General features: G+C 48.2%; 1 protein-coding gene across 5 annotated transcripts in view; it reads left to right on the top strand.

Annotated features, from left to right (window-relative positions):
- The window catches only part of LOC142560839 (FGGY carbohydrate kinase domain-containing protein-like), a 51,379-nt gene that overhangs the window by 10,022 nt on the left and 21,200 nt on the right, over positions 1–20,157 (top strand). For 4 of the 5 annotated variants that reach the window (XM_075673217.1, XM_075673215.1, XM_075673220.1 and 1 more), the window contains 3 exons: positions 6,965–7,190; positions 14,636–14,764; positions 16,461–16,552. In XM_075673217.1, coding sequence (XP_075529332.1) covers positions 6,965–7,190; positions 14,636–14,764; positions 16,461–16,552 — 447 coding nt within the window. The remainder of the gene's footprint in view (positions 1–6,964; positions 7,191–14,635; positions 14,765–16,460; positions 16,553–20,157) is intronic. The other variant, XM_075673218.1, reaches the window with a different exon arrangement.

The following is a 20,157-nucleotide window of genomic DNA, read 5'->3' as shown; positions in this document are numbered from 1 at the left end:
CGCAGTGTCTGCAAGCCGCGCTGTCGTCCATACCGACTCGGAAGGCGAAGGATCTTGTGTAGGCGACACCAAGCCACAGTCGGCAAAGTACTGCTGTTTCTAGTCGAGAGAGTCCAGATGGGGGTCGAAGTCGAAGGGATGGGTCCAGTCGGTGTAGACGTGTATGCTTTAAGCTTGGTGTGTTCCATAAAGTTTTGATGGCTTCATTTGCAAGCACACGAATTTTCGTTGCAGCGTCTGTTCTTGAGAATGGAATGGAGTCTTGCAAGCCCTCCTCATATGCAGATCGTGCTGCTGCGTCGGCATGTTCATTGCCCATTATGCCACAGTGGCTTGGAATCCACTGCAACGTGATGTCGTGTCCTTGCTCGACGAGGTGGTGAAGCAGCAGTCTGATTTCTAGAACTAGTTGTTCGTGGGGTCCTCGGCGTAAGGCAGAAACCAAACAATGAAGTGCAGCCTTGCATTCAGTGAACACGCTCCATTTCTTGGGTATTTCTTCAGAAATTACACGAAGTGCACAACGAATAGCAGCAAGCTCCGCGGCAGTCGATGTAGTCTGGTGAGAGAGTCGAATCTTTATGGTGGAAGGTTTTGCAGGAAAGATCACCGATCCTGCAGAGCTATTCACCGTGGTTGAAGCGTCAGTATACAGATGATGATGATCGTTGTACGTCTCGTACAGCAAGAGCAGTGAAAGCTGCTTGAGTGCTGGAGACGAGAGTTGGGCTTTTGTTCGTATGCCTGGTACGATAAGTCGAACCTTTGCTTGAGCCAAGCACCATGGCGGAAACGGAACTTTCGCTGGAGCTGTATAACCTGATGGAAGGTATGCACGATAGGGCAGGACAGTTTCACAAAAGGAAGCACGGGGTCGGTCCTCTGGCAGTGTGGCTAGATGATGGGCAGGGGCTCGAGCAAGGTGTCTTACGTGTGCTCTGAGTGCTTCCATGACTATATGGGTCTTGGCTGGGAAATCGTGTGCAATCGCAATGGTTTCAGCCGTTGACGAACACCGCGGCAATCCAAGACACACTCTAAGCGCCTGGGCCTGGACGCTTTCGAGTGTACGGATATTACTTCTGCAGGTGTTGGTCAGCACAGGCAAGCTGTATCGCAAATACCCAAGAAAGAGCGTCCTGTACAGTTGCATCATTGCATGTACTGAAGTACCCCAGACATTTCCTCCAAGAAACTTAAACACATTAGAGCTATCCGTCAGGCGCTTCTTTAGGTAGGCCACATGAGGACTCCAGCAGAGGTCGCGATCAATGATTACTCCTAAGAATCGGTGCGTCCTGACATAAGGAATGTTTTGACCGTCGATAGAGACATCGTATGATCTCATTGGCTTCTGGCTAAACGCGACTAATGCGCATTTTTCTGGCGAGATCTTGAGGCCTTGTTCATTTAAGTAGGCCGATGTTGACGTGGCAGCTTTTTGAAGCCTGGCGTGTACTTGCGGCTGTGTCACACCAGATGCCCACACGCAGATGTCATCGGCATACATTGAAATTTTAACTGTGTTCGGAAGTCGTTCCACGAGACCAATGAGTACAAGGTTGAAAAGCGTGGGACTCAAGACACCACCTTGTGGAACTCCATGGTGCGTATAATATTGCGAGGTTGGGCCAGCTTCAGTGTTAAGAAATAGAGACCGCCTATGTAAATAACTGCGAGTCCAACGATATAATGGACCGCCTAGGCCCACCGATTCCAATGCTTCAAGTATGGCGTCATGAAGAACGTTGTCGTAGGCTCCCTTTATATCTAAGAACATTGCGACAGATAACCTCTTACACGTCTTTTGGTGTTGAACATAGGTTACCAGATCGATAACGTTGTCCATAGAACATCGGTGACGTCGAAAACCAGCCATGGCGTCCGGGTAGATTTCGCAATGTTCAAGATACCACTCAAGTCTGGCGAGGATCATTCGCTCCATTACCTTCCCAACGCAACTTGCCAGCGCAATTGGTCGGTATGAAGTAATCTCTAAGGGAGACTTGCCAGGCTTAAGAAGCGGTACCAGGCGGCTGAGCTTCCAATCTTGAGGAACTTTGCCCTCTTGCCAGGACTCGTTATAGGTATGAAGGAGTGCACTTCGTGCCCGTTCACCAAGGTGACATAGCATGCGGTAAGATATGTCATCCGGACCAGGCGACGACGGCCGATTACATAGGGTGAGCGCCGCGTCAAGCTCTTGCGTCGTGAAAGGCAAGTCCATGCGTGAATCGCGTGAATCTGGAATACGGTTCAATGTAAGCGAACCTGTGCGAGTTGGCTGGCCCGCAATCATAGCACAGAAGTCTTCCGCCACATCAATGTCTTGTCGGCGCTGGAATAGTGTTAGGGCCTTAAACGGGAAACGCTGTTCCGGAACAGAACGTAGACCTCGCACAGTTCTCCATATTTGAGATAGCGGTTTGCGTGGATCTAGCGACGCACAAAATTTGGACCAACGCTGAGCCTCAAGTTTATCCATGCGGCGTTGTATCTTCTTTTGCATTCGCCTGGCTGTTCTGAGATCCTGAATTGACTTAGTGCGTCGATATCTCCTTTCGGCACGACGGCGAATCGCACGAAGCCGCTCCAATTCCAGGTCGAATTAAGAATACCTTGGAGAACACGTAAGTGTGCGCGTGGCCGTCTGTGCCATTTTCTTAATAGCTTGTTGAAATCCACAAGAGAGGCCTTTGTGACAAGCGTCCTCAATCTGGGATTTAAAGACAGACCAATCTATTCTTCGTATCGTGGTGAACGTATACGTGTTGGACATTCCCTTGATCTTGAGGTAAGTGGGGATGTGGTCACTTCCGTGCGTTTCAATGTCCAAAAACCACTTAACATGTGTGGCGAGGCGGTGGGAGACGAAAGTCAAATCGAGGCAGCTGCTGTACGTTATTCCCCGCAGAAATGTTGGACTCGCGTCATTCAGCAGGTAGAGACCACTGTTGGAAGCTAATGAAGCTAGTAGTCTTCCGTCGCGTTAACCTTTGAGCTTCCCCAAATGGTATGGTGAGCGTTGAAATCCCCGGTGATAATCCATGGACCAGGTTGTGTTTTCAAGATGTCTTCTAGTCTTTTGGTGTCAAATCGACTTGATGGAGACAGATACACGCCCAAGAGTGCAAAGGTGACTTTCCTATTTTTAACAGTCATGCACACATACTGATTGTCGTCATGATGTTGCACCGGTTGGACGACGTAAGTGAGTTCACGGCGAATAAACACGACCACCTTGCTACATTTGATGTCGCTTGATGAGAATATTGTCTCGTAGCCGGATAGTCTCATTGGATGGGATAATCTTGGTTCACAGATGACAATGATTGGAAAGCGGTTAGTGAGAACAAATTGACGAAAATCGGCGATGCGAGATCTTAGACCTCTCGCATTCCACTGAAGGATCGACGCTTCTCTGACCTCCTTACGAAATGACTTGTGATTGTCAGTCATGGCTTCACTCAAGGCTTGCTAGGACGGGGCTCAGCGCGTCGAGCACTTGTCCACTACGAGCAGATGGAGTGTCAATGCTTGTCAGCATGGCCCTGATGACATTCACAATGGATCGCAGCACCGGGATCATTTGGCAGTTGACTGTTGAAGCCTCACCGACAGAAGCGGGCTTCGATGGGAGCATCAAGCGTGGAGGCTCCTTAGAAGACTGAGAGCTTGCAAGCGCCGGCCACTCTTCCACGGGGGCAGCATTTCCCGTCTGAGGCCTCCTTGTGCTCTCGGGCGTTCTATATGAAGATGATGGCGTTGGCGCAAGCGGCGCACGAGCTCCACCCTGTCTTGAGCGTTTCCGTCGATGACGACGTTGACGCCGGATCTTTTCTGAGGCTTCTCTATGGGTTGAGTTATCCCTCACCATTTGCTTCAGAACTTCGAACTCATTTTTGATTCTTGGGCATTCTTGAGACGTCGCTTCATGGGTGCCTTCACAGTTGCCACACCTAAAGTTTGTGGCACGGCAGACATCTACCGTGTGTGACTCCGCGCACCGGGGGCATATTGGGGAGTTTGCGCAGGCGCCCTTAACATGTCCGATCTTAAAGCACTTGTGGCATTGAAGCGGCTTTGGGATAAACCGTCGTACGACATGTCGGAAGTGACCGACCTTTACGTGCGAAGGGATGGAATCCCCCTTGAACACAATCTTCACACAACGGCTGTTGCCAAGTCGGCATACGTGCGTGATGACCATTCCTTCGTATGCCGGTTTGATCAGAATTGGCAGGGCCGAGTTCGAAATAGCCAAGTCAACATCGTAGAGCACACCTGCAGTGCAGGCCCCATCCATAGGTATGACCGATCGTACTTTTATGTTGCCCAAATCTGTTATCTGTCGTAGCGTCTCCAGCGTGGTTCCACGGGTTGTGTCGACAGCTAGAACATTCTTTCGTGTGTTCAGCCGGACTTCCTTGATTTCGTTTGGCGCCTTTCCCTCAAGAAAAACAGAGAGAGCTTGCCTGTTCAATACTCGAAGGTTGACAGAAGAATCCACTGGCATGAAGAGGATGGTGTGCGGCCAGCGTTCACTACCTGCCTGCATGGTTGACGTACTCGCTGGTGACGACGCCTTGATAAGCCTCCTTTTAGCCCTTCGGCTCCTCACCGACACGAAGCTGTCATCAGATGAGTCGTCACCTGCGATTGAGTAGACCTCTGTGTCTTCGCTGGTGCTGGATCAGGTGCCTCGTTTCCTTGAGGAACTTGTTAATGTAGTGATCTTGCCAGACGGGCCGGCAATAGGCTCTGCATCCATGGCCACAGGAGTAGGAGTCTCTCTTGAGCGGTCACTGGTGGTTGACCAGGTGCCTTGACTCATAGAAGAGATTGCCGTTGCAGACTTCTGGCAGCACGGGCCTGCGGAACGTTCCGCGTCCATCGCCTCAAGCCAGAACGCAGACGCGGACGCGGACACGTCCGCGTCCGCGTCCGCGTCTGACGGAGCTCAGCGCGTCGAGCAAGTGCTCGACGCGCTGAGCCCCGTCCTAGCAAGCCTTGAGTGAAGCCATGACTGACAATCACAAGTCATTTCGTAAGGAGGTCAGAGAAGCGTCGATCCTTCAGTGGAACGCGAGAGGTCTAAGATCTCGCATCGCCGATTTTCGTCAATTTGTTCTCACTAACCGCTTTCCAATCATTGTCATCTGTGAACCAAGATTATCCCATCCAATGAGACTATCCGGCTACGAGACAATATTCTCATCAAGCGACATCAAAAGTAGCAAGGTGGTCGTGTTTATTCGCCGTGAACTCACTTACGTCGTCCAACCGGTGCAACATCATGACGACAATCAGTATGTGTGCATGACTGTTAAAAATAGGAAAGTCACCTTTGCACTCTTGGGGGTGTATCTGTCTCCGTCAAGTCGATTTGACACCAAAAGACTAGAAGACATCTTGAAAACACAACCTGGCCCATGGATTATCACCGGGGATTTCAACGCTCACCATACCATTTGGGGAAGTTCAAAGGTTAACGCGACGGGAAGACGACTAGCTTCATTAGCTTACAACAATGGTCTCTACCTGCTGAATGACGCGTCCGCCGACGACAGGGGGTGGTAGAAATAATCGAATTTGCTTACTAATTGAGTGTAAAGTCTGACTACTGTTTGGCACACTGAGGTACAATTAATTTGTGTACTCTTTTTTTTGACACTCCGCCATTCATGCACTAAGCAGGGTTTGGCATGGCAGGTAACGCAAACAATAGGATAGGAAACACTAAACACTCCCTAAATTTCGTTAGCAAGAAAATATTCACAATATTTGAATGTAACATGTACAAGGTATGCGAGAGACACCATTATACGTCATTTTCTTTGTCTGTTTGTTCGTTTAAGGGATCTGGTTGTTTTATTACATGTGGTTTTGTATCAAGGTATCAGGGTATAAAATACCGGCACTCTGAACAAAATGAAGAATTTGCAATTGAGCGCTTGTCCTTTCGCTTTCTTTGTCCCCGTATTTTGATTTCACTGTTAATGCTAATCTGCTGTTGCTGTAGGTAAAGAACCCTAAGAGGATGGTGATGGTAATGATGACGATTTCTTCAAAAGTAGAACAAATTAACTGTAGGTCATTCAGTCACGAGGGGGATTGGCAGTGTAATCTTTCCTTGGCTCTCCCGCCCGTTCTTGTGGGTGGTGGCTGGGGGTCGGTGGTCGTACGGACTTTTCCACCCGCCACACAAAGGCAACCAGGTGCAGAGGTCACGTGCTCTGGCGAGACCAGGTTGCGAGGCCCGCTCGTCGGCGAACGCAAACTATCGCAACTCTCTGAGACGCACGTGTTGTCTACCTATACTGCCGATACAGACGTGCTGATGAACGCCTCTGTCCTCTATGGAATTACGCAGTGAAAGCAGAAACCATACCTGAATATTTCCAATGCAACAAATATGGGACTTAAAGCGCACCATTCCTTTAAGCGTTTGGCTGTCGCATTGGGTGGGAATCATCGTCGATGGTTTCTGCAAAACGTTTATGTTTTTTTTTCGCCCTGTCGTCTTCACAATTCAACGAGGTTAAGTTCCTAATCTCACTCAGAAGTTCGTGCAGGCTGCGTTACGCGCTACAAACGAAACGTCGCAGACGAAACGCAGTAACAAACCAGACGAAACGCAGAAACTTGCCATGCATTACGATCTGCCAGAAATTCGTGCTTCTTCCCGAGCTTTCCTGGCTCTTGGGCGATCGGGTCGAACGAATTGTGTGACAGGCGGGAGACCATAAACTTACTCCACGTTGTATCAGCAAGCCACTTGACATTGCCTGCAGCACATAGAAGTAGCTGTTGTTGAAATCAGAAAAAGCAGTCTCACCAAGCATTACGTACCTGTGCTGTCACGTTTGGAAGTGTTTCGCAACAAAGTTCTTGAAAGGGACCATCAGTTTCCTCGGGAAGTATTGGATTTTGTTTAGCAACAAGAAAAACTTGCACGGCGCAGAACATTCCATCGACGTGGGAGCGCATTGGTTTGGCGCTTGACCTGTCCGATTTCCTCACTTGGCGGGCCATTGGCTACGCGTCACGGTCCCTGTGCACGGCTGTGTGCAAGTGGACGTACCAGGCGGGTACGGTGCCCGGTTCCGACATGAAGTCTGGCTGGCAGGACTCCCTGTGGACTCGCATCGGCCTCGATGACCTCACGCGCGACAATTACAGGATCATAGGTGAGCAACCAGACGGTCACCTCTATGACGGTCAATGGCTGTGATGTCGGGCAGCTGATTACGATCTCAAGGGTTCGGTTCGTAAAACCGACAACCTCGTTTCTTTGGTAGTCGAAAAGATCAATCTTCTATGCTGTTCGCGCGCATTTTGAGGAATTCCGGTTGGTCAGAATTAACTCGAAATTCTCCAGCGCGTCTTTTTGTAACTTCTGTGTCGATTTCGTACACTAAAATCAATCAATCACTCAATCAGAAAGCCGGTTACTTTTCGAAATTATGGGGTTTTACGTGCCAAAACCACTTTCTGATTATGAGGCACGCCGTAGTGGAGGACTCCGGAAATTTTGACCACCTGGGGTTCTTTAACGTGCACCTAAATCTAAGTACACGGGTGTTTTCGCATTTCGCCCCCATCGAAATGCGGCCGCCGTGGCCGGGATTCGATCCCGCGACCTCGTGCTCAGCAGCCTAACACCATAGCCACTGAGTAACCATGGCGGGTGTCGGTTACTTTTCTGTCTCGTTACGAGGGTCTCTTCCACTGGCGTTTTGCCTAGATATCTAATCGTTTGAACGGTTTATTTTACACTAAGCGTGTGCCAGTGACCCAGCATCCTGCACTCATTCTCTAACTATCCTACTGGTCGAACGTTTTCTGGGCGTGTTTTTGGGCATTGATGCAGCGCAAATGTTAATTGCTCTGATTATTTCATTTGTCTTGCAATTTGCATTGCATGTTTGCATTGTATGTTAAGCTCTACGCATCCCAGAGGAAGCTGGTAAAAATGGAGTGCGGTAGAAAATATGTTTTCGAACTGTTGGTTCCTTAGCATCAGGTGTGTCAAAGTGAAAAAAAAAGTGTAAATATACATGAGCGCGAAGAAAGCAAAAGTCGAGGGGGCCGATTTTCACGATTAAACTCATAAGAAGCCAACGAACAATGACACAAACGACGACATAGGGGAAATTGACTGGTTCTTAACTGAAGCAAAGGAATGAATAAATGAAAATTTAAGTGGGTGAAAAAACAAATGGCTGCAGGTGGTACACGAACTCCCGTATTCACATTACCCATGCGATGCTCTTACCAGTTCAGCTACCGTGACGCCATTTTCCCATCCACTTCCTGGGCTATTTATGTTGTGTCTACTAAAACTAACCCTGGGAGTGTTAGCCAGCGCCACTACTCAACAACTCTTTGCAATGTGGTGAACGTGGTGCGGTATGTGATTTGAATGTGGCAACGCATTTCTCTCCCATTTACCACTAAATCGCCACTGAATATTTTTATATTGAACATGAACCGCACAGCAGTATGGGAAGACTGCAGTGATGACGAAATGAATCGCACCCTCCGAAATGACTCCAACGGAATAGGAATAACTGAACCCGACCTCGAAGACCATGATTTTGTTTACCTGCAAGCATCGAAAGTGATTGGCAGGAGCTGGAAAAATGTCTTGGATGCTGCGCATTGTTTTGTTTTTGCGTGTTTGTCTTGGCAGTCTGCGGCTGGTTCTTATCGCGCGATTGAAGGAATTGCGGGCACAATGAACCTCTCCCTTTCGTAAACAACGTGACGCCACGGGCCGTGCTCAAAGAGAATGATGAGACGTGGGCTGAGACCTGGTGGGCAAAACTATTTTCCTCGCGCCATGGCCATCATGGCGATCCTCTGCGAGTGATTTGTCCGACTACGTGGGTTCGCAGCCACAAGCTGCGCGTCAGCGGTTTGTCGAGAAGCTCTTCGACTGAATGCGGCAAGCCGTACCCTGCTCCCTTCCTCACAGGCGCCGGAAAAGCTATCCGAAGTGTTGGCTGAACGGGCTTTTCGGCGAGATATATGTTCAACTCGCGAGCACGTCTGGACCTACCCGGAGTGGTGGCTCAGTGGCCGTGGCTTTGCGCTGCTGATCACGATGTCGGCATCGGTGGCCAGCAAGATGCAAAAATGCCCGTTTACCGTGCAGTGTGGGCATGGTAACGAACACTGTGTGGTAAAAAAAATCCGGATTCCCCAACCACTGCGTGCCTCATAATCATATCGTTGTTCTGGCATGCGAAACCTCCGAATTTTAACGCCTGGGTCATACACTACGAGAACAATGAAATCGCACCGCTCGCTCAAGGCGTGCGGCTTCGCCGTGGAGGGACATGTGCGGACATTTGGTTGAGCTCATTGAGTGACTGAGCATTGAGGGTGCAGTCGATTGACATCGACGATCACGATCAAGAAGCTCGGCTGCGATTGAATGGATGCAGATTGAACAAGATCATAACAAAAAAAAAATCCCGTGTGACAGGGGCACCAATCTATGCGCCATGTTTAAATGGCTTTAAATTCGTTTATATGGTGATAGAGAAATGTGCAGAATATAACCAACCCTTATATATAGCTTTCATTGATTACGAGAAAGCGTTTGATTCTGTCGAAACCTCAGCAGTCATGGAGGCATTACGGAACCAGGGTGTAGACGAGCCGTATGCAAAAATACTGAAAGAGATCTATAGCGGCTCCACAGCCACCGTAGTCCTCCATAAAGAAAGCAACAAAATCCCAATAAAGAAAGGCGTCAGGCAGGGAGATACAATCTCTCCAATGCTATTCACAGCGTGTTTACAGGAGGTATTCAGAGACCTGGATTGGGAAGAATTGGGGATAAAGGTTAATGGAGAATACCTTAGTAACTTGCGATTCGCTGATGATATTGCCTTGCTTAGTAACTCAGGGGACCAACTGCATTGCATGCTCACTGACCTGGAGAGGCAAAGCAGAAGAGTGGGTCTAAAAATTAATCTGCAGAAAACTAATGTAATGTTTAACAGTCTCGGAAGAGAACAGAAATTTACAACAGGTAACGAGGCACTGGAAGTGGCAAAGGGTGACGGAAGTGGCATCTACTTAGGGCAGGTAGTGACGGCAGATCCGGATCATGAGACGGAAATAATCAGAAGAATAAGTATGGGCTGGGGTGCGTTTGGCAGGCATTCTCAGATCATGAACAGCAGGTTGCCATTATCCCTCAACAGAAAAATGTATAATAGCTGTGTCTTACCAGTACTCACCTACGGCGCAGAAACCTGGAGGCTTACGAAAAGGGTTCTAATTAAATTGAGGACGACGCAACGAGCTATGGAAAGAAGAATGATAGGTTTAACGTTAAAGGGAAGCTGAAACACTTTTCGAGAAAAAAAAAAGAGTTCTCTACGGCATCCTACAATTTTGAGTCCCCTGAACACGAATATCTGGTTCAAAAAGGGCGGAAAAAAACGCAAGCGGCTGTTTTTTCATGAAAACGCGCACCAGCGCCTCAGGGTATCGCGCGAACGCCGCTGTTGCCCGTGATTGGTCGGGGCCGCTGTGACGTCACTCGCGGCAGTCGCCGGTCGGCGCCGCCGTTTCAGAGCGTAAGCACGCTGTTCTGTTCTGGCTTCATAGCTGAGTTGTAAGCATTATGGAACGTTTTCGCTGTCTCGGACAGCTTGTATTTTCACCGTACATGTTCGAACCGACAGCCGATACGGAAAACGATGGCGGCAACAGCGGCAACGACGATGTTGAGTGTGCCAAAAGCTAGAGCGATGTGTGTACCTTCTCGCGCGTTGGAAATATTAGCTGGTACTTATGTTTTTTTTTTCATGTAGCTGCACGTTCCAATGACGGGAGAAAAAATACGCTAATGTGTCACCGGGAACTTGCTGCTGGAAGAATGCCGAAGCACTAACTTCTCATTAGATTGTAAACACGGGTGCAATTCCGCGATGTCAAGCACCTTGCCGCTGCTTGTCTAAAGTCCCGTGGTTTTTTGAGTGTTGATACACGATCGCGAACATAAATGCCGCGTTTCAAAGCGCGCACATGCAGTGCTGCGAGGTACAGTCATGGAAGTTGCTTATCATACACATCCAGAGATGGCCAGAGGTATTATATGTGCAATATTCATACTATGGTTCGACGACTTTGCGATTGTGGCTCAATCAAGAATCGGTATGCGTGCTCCATGCTAGTGTTGACATAAAGATATTAGGCAGCTATAGCACCGCCGTGTGGTAAACACGATAACTGCAAGCGTACGTCGAATGTCACTAGGCAAGCCTATACTCCATTTCATACCTCAGGTGCAACGCTGTGGAAGCTACGCACGAAGTCCGGTCACCAAAATTTATTACTGCGCGTGTTTCCGTCTATGCTTCGCAGCGTGCCAGCGGCGTTTGCTCGCGCGAGCATGCACGTGAAGCTGCCGCCATGGGCTGCTATTAAATAATGCCGAAAAGAAAATTGATTTAAAAGAACGTGTTAGCAGCCGTATTGTTTCGATGGGTAAATCCTTTTTTTTTCATTCAGAACTGAGCTTATATATGAAAAATTTTTCTACAAAATCGGGTCAAGAAACACCGAACTTTTTCTAAGTGCGAACGCAGCCACTGCAAGAAGTATCTCAAGCCTCCACAGCGTTGCACCTGATGTATGAAACGGAGTATAGCAACGCTAGCAACAACGCGTTTCCGCATTTGTCGTAAGGCTATCCGGCTATCGCGGAAATTGTCCGAGCACAGCACAGTTGATTTCGTCGGCACGAACTTATCTCTCCTCACCGCACTGCGCTGCAAGCTTCTTGTCCTTCGCGAACCTGTGAAACACCACATCGTCTCGCCCGCCTGTGTTCGCGCAGCCGAATGCTGCACAGAACGAGGGCATGTTGGGCGCCCTTGGCTGTAGGCACTCACGCAGCACAGAAGGAAAGAACAGTTTACGAAAATCGCAAAAGAAAACAAACGTGAGCGGCGGTGGCGGCGGCAAATCTCTCGTAGCGTCGTTCAGTAAAGCGCAGGACGGAAAGAGGCATTGCCAGCACATGTCAGCACGCCGGTCCGGCAGCTCGGTCCCCGCGCGTGACGTCACTCTCGCCGGTTCTCTCCTCTGGCAACCACCTCACCCGGCGCTCCGGGAAGCGATGGGGGCGTGTCCGCGGGGGTGATTTAGAAAGCGATTTCCGCCCCTTATATTAACAAAACGAAGAAAAAAATTTCGGAATCGTAAATTATTAGGCCTGTTCTTCCCAATCCCAGCAATTCATGGAAATTGAAAACCGTTTCAGCTTCCCTTTAAGGGATAAAAAAAGAGCAGTGGGTGAGGGAACAAACGCGAGTTAATGACATCTTAGTTGAAATCAAGAAAAAGAAATGGGCATGGGCAGGATATGTAATGAGGAGGGAAGATAACCGATGGTCATTAAGGGTTACGGACTGGATTCCAAGGGAAGGGAAGTGTAGCAGGGGTCGGCAGAAAGTTAGGTGGACGGATGAGATAAAGAAGTTTGCAGGGACGACATAGCCACGATTAGTACATGACCGGGGTTGTTGGAGAAGTATGGGAGAGGCCTTTGCCCTGCAGTGGGCGTAACCAGGCTGCTGCTGATGATGATGAAATGCGTAAGCATTTCTATGCCTACCCAAAGAGAAAACCCGTCCGTTTCTCTTTCGTTCACTTTCGAGATAGGGCGCGCACCAACGAGCGAAATCACCTTCGTGCTGCCTCTCGCTTCAACGCAATGTAAGCGGCGAGAACACAGCGCTCACGAAGCTATCAGCACTTGGCGCACTCTGCCCCATCGCAAATCGTTTTCAAGAAACGGCCTGTGCGGCCACGCTATACGTAGCTGCAGCCGGAGTACGGTTGATAATGGTTCGCGTCGAGAGGAGGCCGCGTCGTCCACTACGTCTACGTACAAACATGACACTGTTAAATTACGTCACGTACTACGTACGCATCGGCCAGTGTTCATCTTCCACGAAGCAGCAGCGTCATCCAAACGTACCATCATGTGATCAAACATTGCTGCTGCTCGCCTTTTCTTCGTCGTCTCATGCTGGTCTAGGTCAATATTTCGGTGTTGCAACCGCGCTTCTTCGTTTCACGATTCTCTCGCGATGTTTCTCGCACTCACACATACCAAACACAGCAGCATACGACGGCAAAACAGCAGGTGATTAGCAACAAATGCTTACGCATCATTTAGATGGCCCCCACAGGGGATTCTCCGTATATTTTTTTCTCTGCAGTTTAGCAAACCGCTGTTGACATGAGTCACACCAATCTAATGCAGCTTGTCAAGTGGAGAGCTGCCCACGTGTCATCTGCTGCCCTCATCGCGTAAACGCAAACGTGACTTCATTTGTCGTACCGAACTCTTCCACGTATGACCGAAGATCACGTGACCCACTCGTCATGTCGTTGTGCTGGAGAGGTCTATTTAACAGCGACGCCGTTATTTTAGCGTTATTTCCAGACTGTGCGGGGCGAAACGTTATGCGTCTCGACCTGTTTCGAAACAGATGATACAGTGGTGGCCTCGCATTTTCTGACGGCACGCAGTCCACGACAAAATGGCGGTCGCTGTCGGTAGGGAGGGGCTCGGAAGCAGCGTTTGTATGGTAAACCAAAGGGGAGTACGTTGCTAATAAAGGCCCCGAGCTGTCTGCCTGAGTACAAAAACATACCGGAGCAAATATTTGTCATAGCTAGGTTGAGGTATGTGCGTGCTGCGAAAAAAAAAAAAACATGGAAGGGACTCGGCACATGGTAACGGAATGCCAATAAGTTCACCCAGCGAGACACGTAGGGAGTGTCCACCTTCTAGATGCGTTGGGACTCAGAGAATATGGAAGGATTAACTGGTCAGCAGTCGAGATAATTGAGAGACGATTGTAGTGTTGGTGGAAGTAGAGCAGGGAAGAGATTGATAGAAGCGGAGTCGCTGCAAATGTAGGTAATAACATGTTGTAGTGGTAGAGGTCTGAAGTACGAAATTTAAAATCGAGATTAGATAAGCAAAATGCCAGATAGCGATAGATATAGGAAAGTCTCATTGTGTCACGCAGGCTAGGGAAATATTTGTCCCGGTACTGTTTGAAAGGAGATGCCAATAAACATATCATCATCATTCAAACGGAAAACTCAATTAAAATGTGCACTTAAAGCCCAGTTTTTCTTGTGCATGTAAGCCGTGCTACTTTTCCTTCACTACCAGAGAGAGAGTTGTTCTCGAGTAGAGTGGCCCAAACTATGCAGATCGGCGACCAAGCGCTAATACACATTTAATTGCCATGTATTTGCAAACCTGTTTGTGACTACTTCCACTGTTCCTACGATACATAGCGGCCACGCAGAATATGCGTAATGTACTTTGAGTCAGAAATCAACTAGTCCTAAAAAGTTTTGTGTTTGCTCTGTTTCCCGCGGCAGGGTAACATAACAGATGGTAGAAGCATTTGTGTTGTCCATTTGTTGTCTGCTGAGCGCGTTTCTCCTTTACGCTAACTTTTGAAAAGCATGAACCGTGACCAATTTACTCTGCTCTACGCCCTTTTAAAGAGCTATCTTTTCTATGTGTTTTTAGAGAAAAGCTCTGCTGCACGCTGAGCTAATACAATTATGAGTGCAGGCCAGGAATTCCAGCCGCCAGGATCCCCCTGTGGAAACGGTTTAAGCATCGAGGCTGCCACGGAGATGGGCCTGAAGAAAGGCACGCCCGTCGCCACTTCCATCATCGACGGGCACGCCGGAGGCCTCGGTGCGTAGTACTTGCGGGCTATACATGCACACACTTACAGCAGCTTCGCTGTGAGTGCATGTTCAGTTTTGACAGTACGGAACATTTTGTACTCAACACTGTAGAACTGCTGAGCTCATGGTCCCTTGAGCGTCGTGTTTTCTTAACATTAGACTCCTCATGCGCGCGCGCGAATGTCTAGGGCGAGAAAAGTTTAAAACTGCTTAAGACACGAGCTTTATCTTCATGCTGGGTCAGACGTCTTAATTACAAAAGCGAGTAGTTGACCATAATGTTCCAGTGCGAAAGAACAACAGAAAAGGGACGTGAGATTTAGTAGCAGCGAATACGCGCGACGAGGCGCTCTCGTTTAGTATTCGAACTGGTAAGTTCTGGGTCTTTCGGACTAGTTTTCCGAAGATCTTGCATCCTTCTTATCAGTTGTGAACGTAAGCCCTTTAAGGAATTGAAGTTGGTATGGAGAGTTTTTAAGACACTCACAAGCCTATCTACCTTTTGAGAAGTTATCTCTCAGTTAACAGTCATCGCCTATTAGGATATCTGGCTGCGCATGCTATAGTGCACAGGGCCAACCTGAACTATTGCCTGTGATTTCTATTTTGCCTCCTCGTTCTCTTCCCAATGTGTATGGTAGACCAGTTCACATACCTGCTTTGAACTCCTTGCTTCCCTCCGTCTTGTAATCGACGAGACGGTGGACACCAACAAAGGACATCAACAAGAACATCCCGTTGCAAACTTACTACAAAATAACAAGTAACAAATAACAAGCACGAAGAACGACGCGCCGTTGCTTCACTGACCAACGCGGCGTTAATGGAAGGTTGCATAATGCAGGCCTCTCCTAGCTTTTTTGCGGAAAGCCTCTAGAGTAATGTTATTTCATTTTAGTTTTTTTTGTTGATAGAAGTATTGCGCTGGTAAAATTAAATAGGGCAATATGTATTAATCAGCTGTTACCTACTCTACCAGCTTTCAGTTTCTTAATGTAATAACTGGCGGGAACAAATCTGACAAATTTTTGAAGTGCGGAATTTTTATAGACCCTTCTATTTCGCGCAATTTTTTTTCTAAAAATTCTGATACCAGAAATACCTACTGTATTGTCGTACTCCTCGCGGTTTCCTTGTGGCTATGGTGTTGGGCTGCTAAGCACGAGGTCACGGGATCGAATCCCGGCCACGGCGGCCGTATTTCCATGGCGGTGGAAACACCCGTGTAGTTAGATTTAGGTGCACGTTAAAGAACCCCAGGTGGTTTGGAGTCCCCCACTACGGCGTGCCTCATAATCAGATCGTAGCTTTGGTACGCAAAACCCAATAATTTAGTTTTTAAATTGACCTATTGAATTTTTAGGGTCTTGTGGAAAAAAATAGCGAAAGTCATTTTGTATTGTTTATCTGTCAAAATTACAATAACTGCTATTATACACATATGCCGAAATTGCGGAACGTTCACGATGAGTTAACTCGTCATCGGCACCAAAGGACTTTCGTTGTGATAACTAGTTACCTCGTCGCCGGCTACTAAGGGGTTAAACAAGACCATGAACAGTATGACATGGTATGTAGTGTAATCCATGGTACGATAAATGCCATCACAGATCTCCGGCAGTTGTCTTTTTTTCTTCCATAGAGTTATAGATGATAATTATGATGATGCACTACATCATGTGAAACCTTGCGGTTTCCTTTAGGCCTGCTTGGCTGCGAGGCAGAAGGTGAGTTCCCCAAGGAATTCTCCCAACGCCTGGCCATTATTGCTGGGACATCGGCCGCTCATATGCTGGTGAGTTGGCTACAGATGGCGCCGCACGACATATATTTGTTCTCGTTCGTTGCGTTATCTTATTGGCGATTTCACACTATACAGTAGATGCTCACATCAAGGAGACGCTAAAGAGAAATATTAGGCTCAACCTAGAGTCACAGACAAAACGTCTAGAAAAACTGAATAGACGAATGTGTCATATGCGGAAGCTTGCAAAGCAAAAAATGAGTCGGAACATGGAAAATGGGTGGCGACGCTATCTTTAGATAATCTGCTCTAGCCTCCCGTAACGACACACATTGTGAAATCAAAATTGTAGTCACTCTACTGAAAACAAATGCAAATACTCAGCAGAAAACTACTGAGAACTTTAATCACTTAAAATGGTGCAAGAAGGGAGGGTAAATAAGAGGGGAAATGCGGAGAGGTTAACCAGATTAAGTGTCCGGTTGGCTATTCTGCACAGGAGGATGGGGTAAGGGCAGGAAAGATCACAAAACGTGTCCCCGTCTAAGTTTTACGCTGTTAACACCAGGAAGAAATCAAGAGTGAAAAAAAGGAACTAATAGTTCACACACTCTATAGTATTTTCATCAGTCCCGTTTCTTTAAAAATGCAAATTAGCGCTTTTAAAGGAGTTCGCGGGCTGACGCCGGCTGGGATCGGAGTCCAAGAATTCTGGTTTCCATAAGGGGACGGTTGTCAGTCTTGTCGAGCGTGGTTCCGAGGACTTTTCTTTGTGCGTTGAAACGACGACAATCACACAGAAGGGGTGCTATCGTCTCTTTGCACCGACAAACTTCACATTAGGGACTTGCGGCCAGTCCAATTAGGTAGGAGTACGCATTAGTAAAAGCTGCTCCAAGCCATAGACGATAAATGAGGGTTACCTTCCGCCATTGCGCATCTGAAAGAGGACATGATATCATATTTCAGTGGCTGCCGGGACATTGTGGCATCGTTGGTAATCACCTCGCCGATGACGCTGCCCGGCGTGCCCAGGCTGGCTCACCGACACTCCTTATACCTTTATCCAAAGTCGACGCTGCAAGAGAGCTTCGCAGTCTCGCTCGTACAATCACGTTAGGTTGCTGGCATACACCACAGAACTCTAAGTGTCGTTTACACAGCCTCGACCCATCACTGAAACTTACATTACCAACGAACCTTCCACGACGTGACGCAACACTGCTGTGTCGGCTGTGGGTAGGAGTAGCATTCACCAACTCCTACAGCTATCGTATTGCAATGGCGGATTCACCAATGTGCGCTAAGTGCAAGTGTGAAGAGACCATCAATCACCTTCTGTGCCACTGTTCTCGCTTCGATAATCAACGTGAGACTCTCCAGTGTGCCTTAAATAGACTGGATGACAGGCCATTTACGGAAGCGAAGATCTTGGGAGCCTGGCCTCACAGTTTATTGGCCCAGAAAGCAGTTCGAGCGCTTTTTCGCTACCTGAGGGCAACAGACTTGAGTGCCCGACTATAGACAACCTACACCTAAGTTCTCTCTCTCCCTCTGTCACTCCCCATTCCCCTCCCCACGTGTAGGGTAGCAAACTGGACTCAGTCTGGTTAACCTCCCTGCCTTTCCGTCTTCCCTTCTCTCTCTCTCTCTCTCTACCTTCCGTCGTGACCATCAGTGTGGAAGGGGGAGCTTCAGATGTCGATACAGAGAACAAAGGTGATGGTATTTAACGTCTGCCGAATTCCATAGGGCCAACGGAAGCTCGCGAGTGAGCGAAAGGAGCTTTGCCGCTCCGTCTGTTCTTGACATCCGGATAGCGACGCAATCGCCACTGTCATGTTAAGATCGAGTGGCTGCGTCTGATCGCTCGCTTCTAAGGATACTACAACTTAAATACGATGTCCTGACCTTTCTTAACTGCCAGATGCTAAACTTCCCGTGCATCCGCGACACGGCGTTGGTAGGGTCCGCGGCGTAATGCAGAGAGCGAACTCTGGAGGGCGACCTTGGAATCGCAGAAGATGGACCATTTCTGGGGCGTTTCCTGATTGATCAATTGAATTGCTGCACGCAGAGCTGTAAGTTCGACAGCCGTGGTTGATGTGAAATTCGATGTCCTGATTTTTATCGCAGTAGATTTTGCTGGGACAAATGCTGCAGCTGCTGACCTAGAGTGCGTGACCGACCCATCGGTGTAAACCTGCAAGCGGTCAATGTGGGCTTCATGTAGTAGCAGTAATATTGCCTGCTTCAATGCTGTTGATGAAATTTGTGCCTTCCTCTTGATGCCTGGAATTGTAAGCCATGCTGGAGGTGAATGCAGGGACCACAGTGGCGACGAAGGCCAAGCTGCTGGGGCGTAATTCGATGGTAGCGATGCTCCGCGAGCAGTCGGGATACGGATGAAACGCGTATACGGTCTAATTGTTCTCAGACAAACAACATGGTGAAAGGGTACCATTGCGACATTCCAAATTTGCACGCTTGGAGCGTCGACTGCAGTGCACGTTGCCATAGGGCAGTCACGCGCTATGGCGATTGTGGCTACTGTGGATGCACACTTAGAGAGGCCGAGGCACGCCCGTAGAACTTGTGCTTGCATATTGTGGAGTGTGCGAAGGTTCGTTTTACTGGTGCTTCCCAGCACGGGCAGGCTGTATCTTAGGAAGCCCATAACTAATGCATGGTATAACAGTAGAATCGCATGCACAGATGCGCCCCAAGGCTTTCCGCAGAGCAATTTCAATACATGGGCTATTACAGTCAACTTCTTTATATATGAAATATGTGGCGTCCAAGACAAATCAGGGTCGATGATGACTCCAAGGAGACGGTGACTTGTCCATAAGCAATTACTTTTCCACTTATGCGTATAACATATGGAGTCATAGTTCGGCGTATGAATGCGACTAGTGGGCACTTTTCTGAGTATAGCTCTAGGTCTTTCATATGCAGGTAAGAAGGCATTTGTGTGACCGCCGTATGCAGTCTCGCGCGTATCTGCGGATGTGTCACGCCGGACGCCCAGATGCAGACATCGCCTGCGTAGACAGACATCCGGACCGTTCTTGACAATGATCCAACAAGACCTAACAGTGCTACATTGAAGAGCGTGGGCCTTCCCACTCCGCCATGGCGCGCACATTTGCTGGTTCCAACCTCGTTAAGCACGAAGATCTGTCCTTCAATTAGCTATGAATCCAGCGCAATGCACGGCTACTGGAACGAACGTCAGTCAAGGCATCAATGATTACTCGCCGTGCTTCATTATCATATGTACCTTTGAATTCAAGAAACATAGCCAGCGTTAATTGCTATATACTCCTTTGATATTGAATAAATGTTACCAAATTAACGTTATTGATGGATGTCCGACCCCACCGGAAGCACTTCATTGCATGCGAACGTACCTGATTATGTTATAAGTACCATTCAAGGCCAGCCAACACTATTCTTTCCATTAGTTTCTCAATGCAACTGGTACGGACAATGGGAAGGTACGATGGCAAGTCGAACTGAGATTTAGAAGTCTTAAGCAAAACATTGTGACTGACCTTCCAGTCACAATGAATTAATCCTTCGCGCGATGACCCATTGTATCTCTACAAGAGTACACTGCGGGCATTTTGGCCCATGTTTCCAAGTGCCTTGTA

Source organism: Dermacentor variabilis, chromosome 10 (genome assembly GCF_050947875.1).
Source record: "Dermacentor variabilis isolate Ectoservices chromosome 10, ASM5094787v1, whole genome shotgun sequence".
Lineage (NCBI taxonomy): Eukaryota > Metazoa > Arthropoda > Arachnida > Ixodida > Ixodidae > Dermacentor > Dermacentor variabilis.
This window is presented reverse-complemented; position numbering and strand designations above follow the sequence as displayed.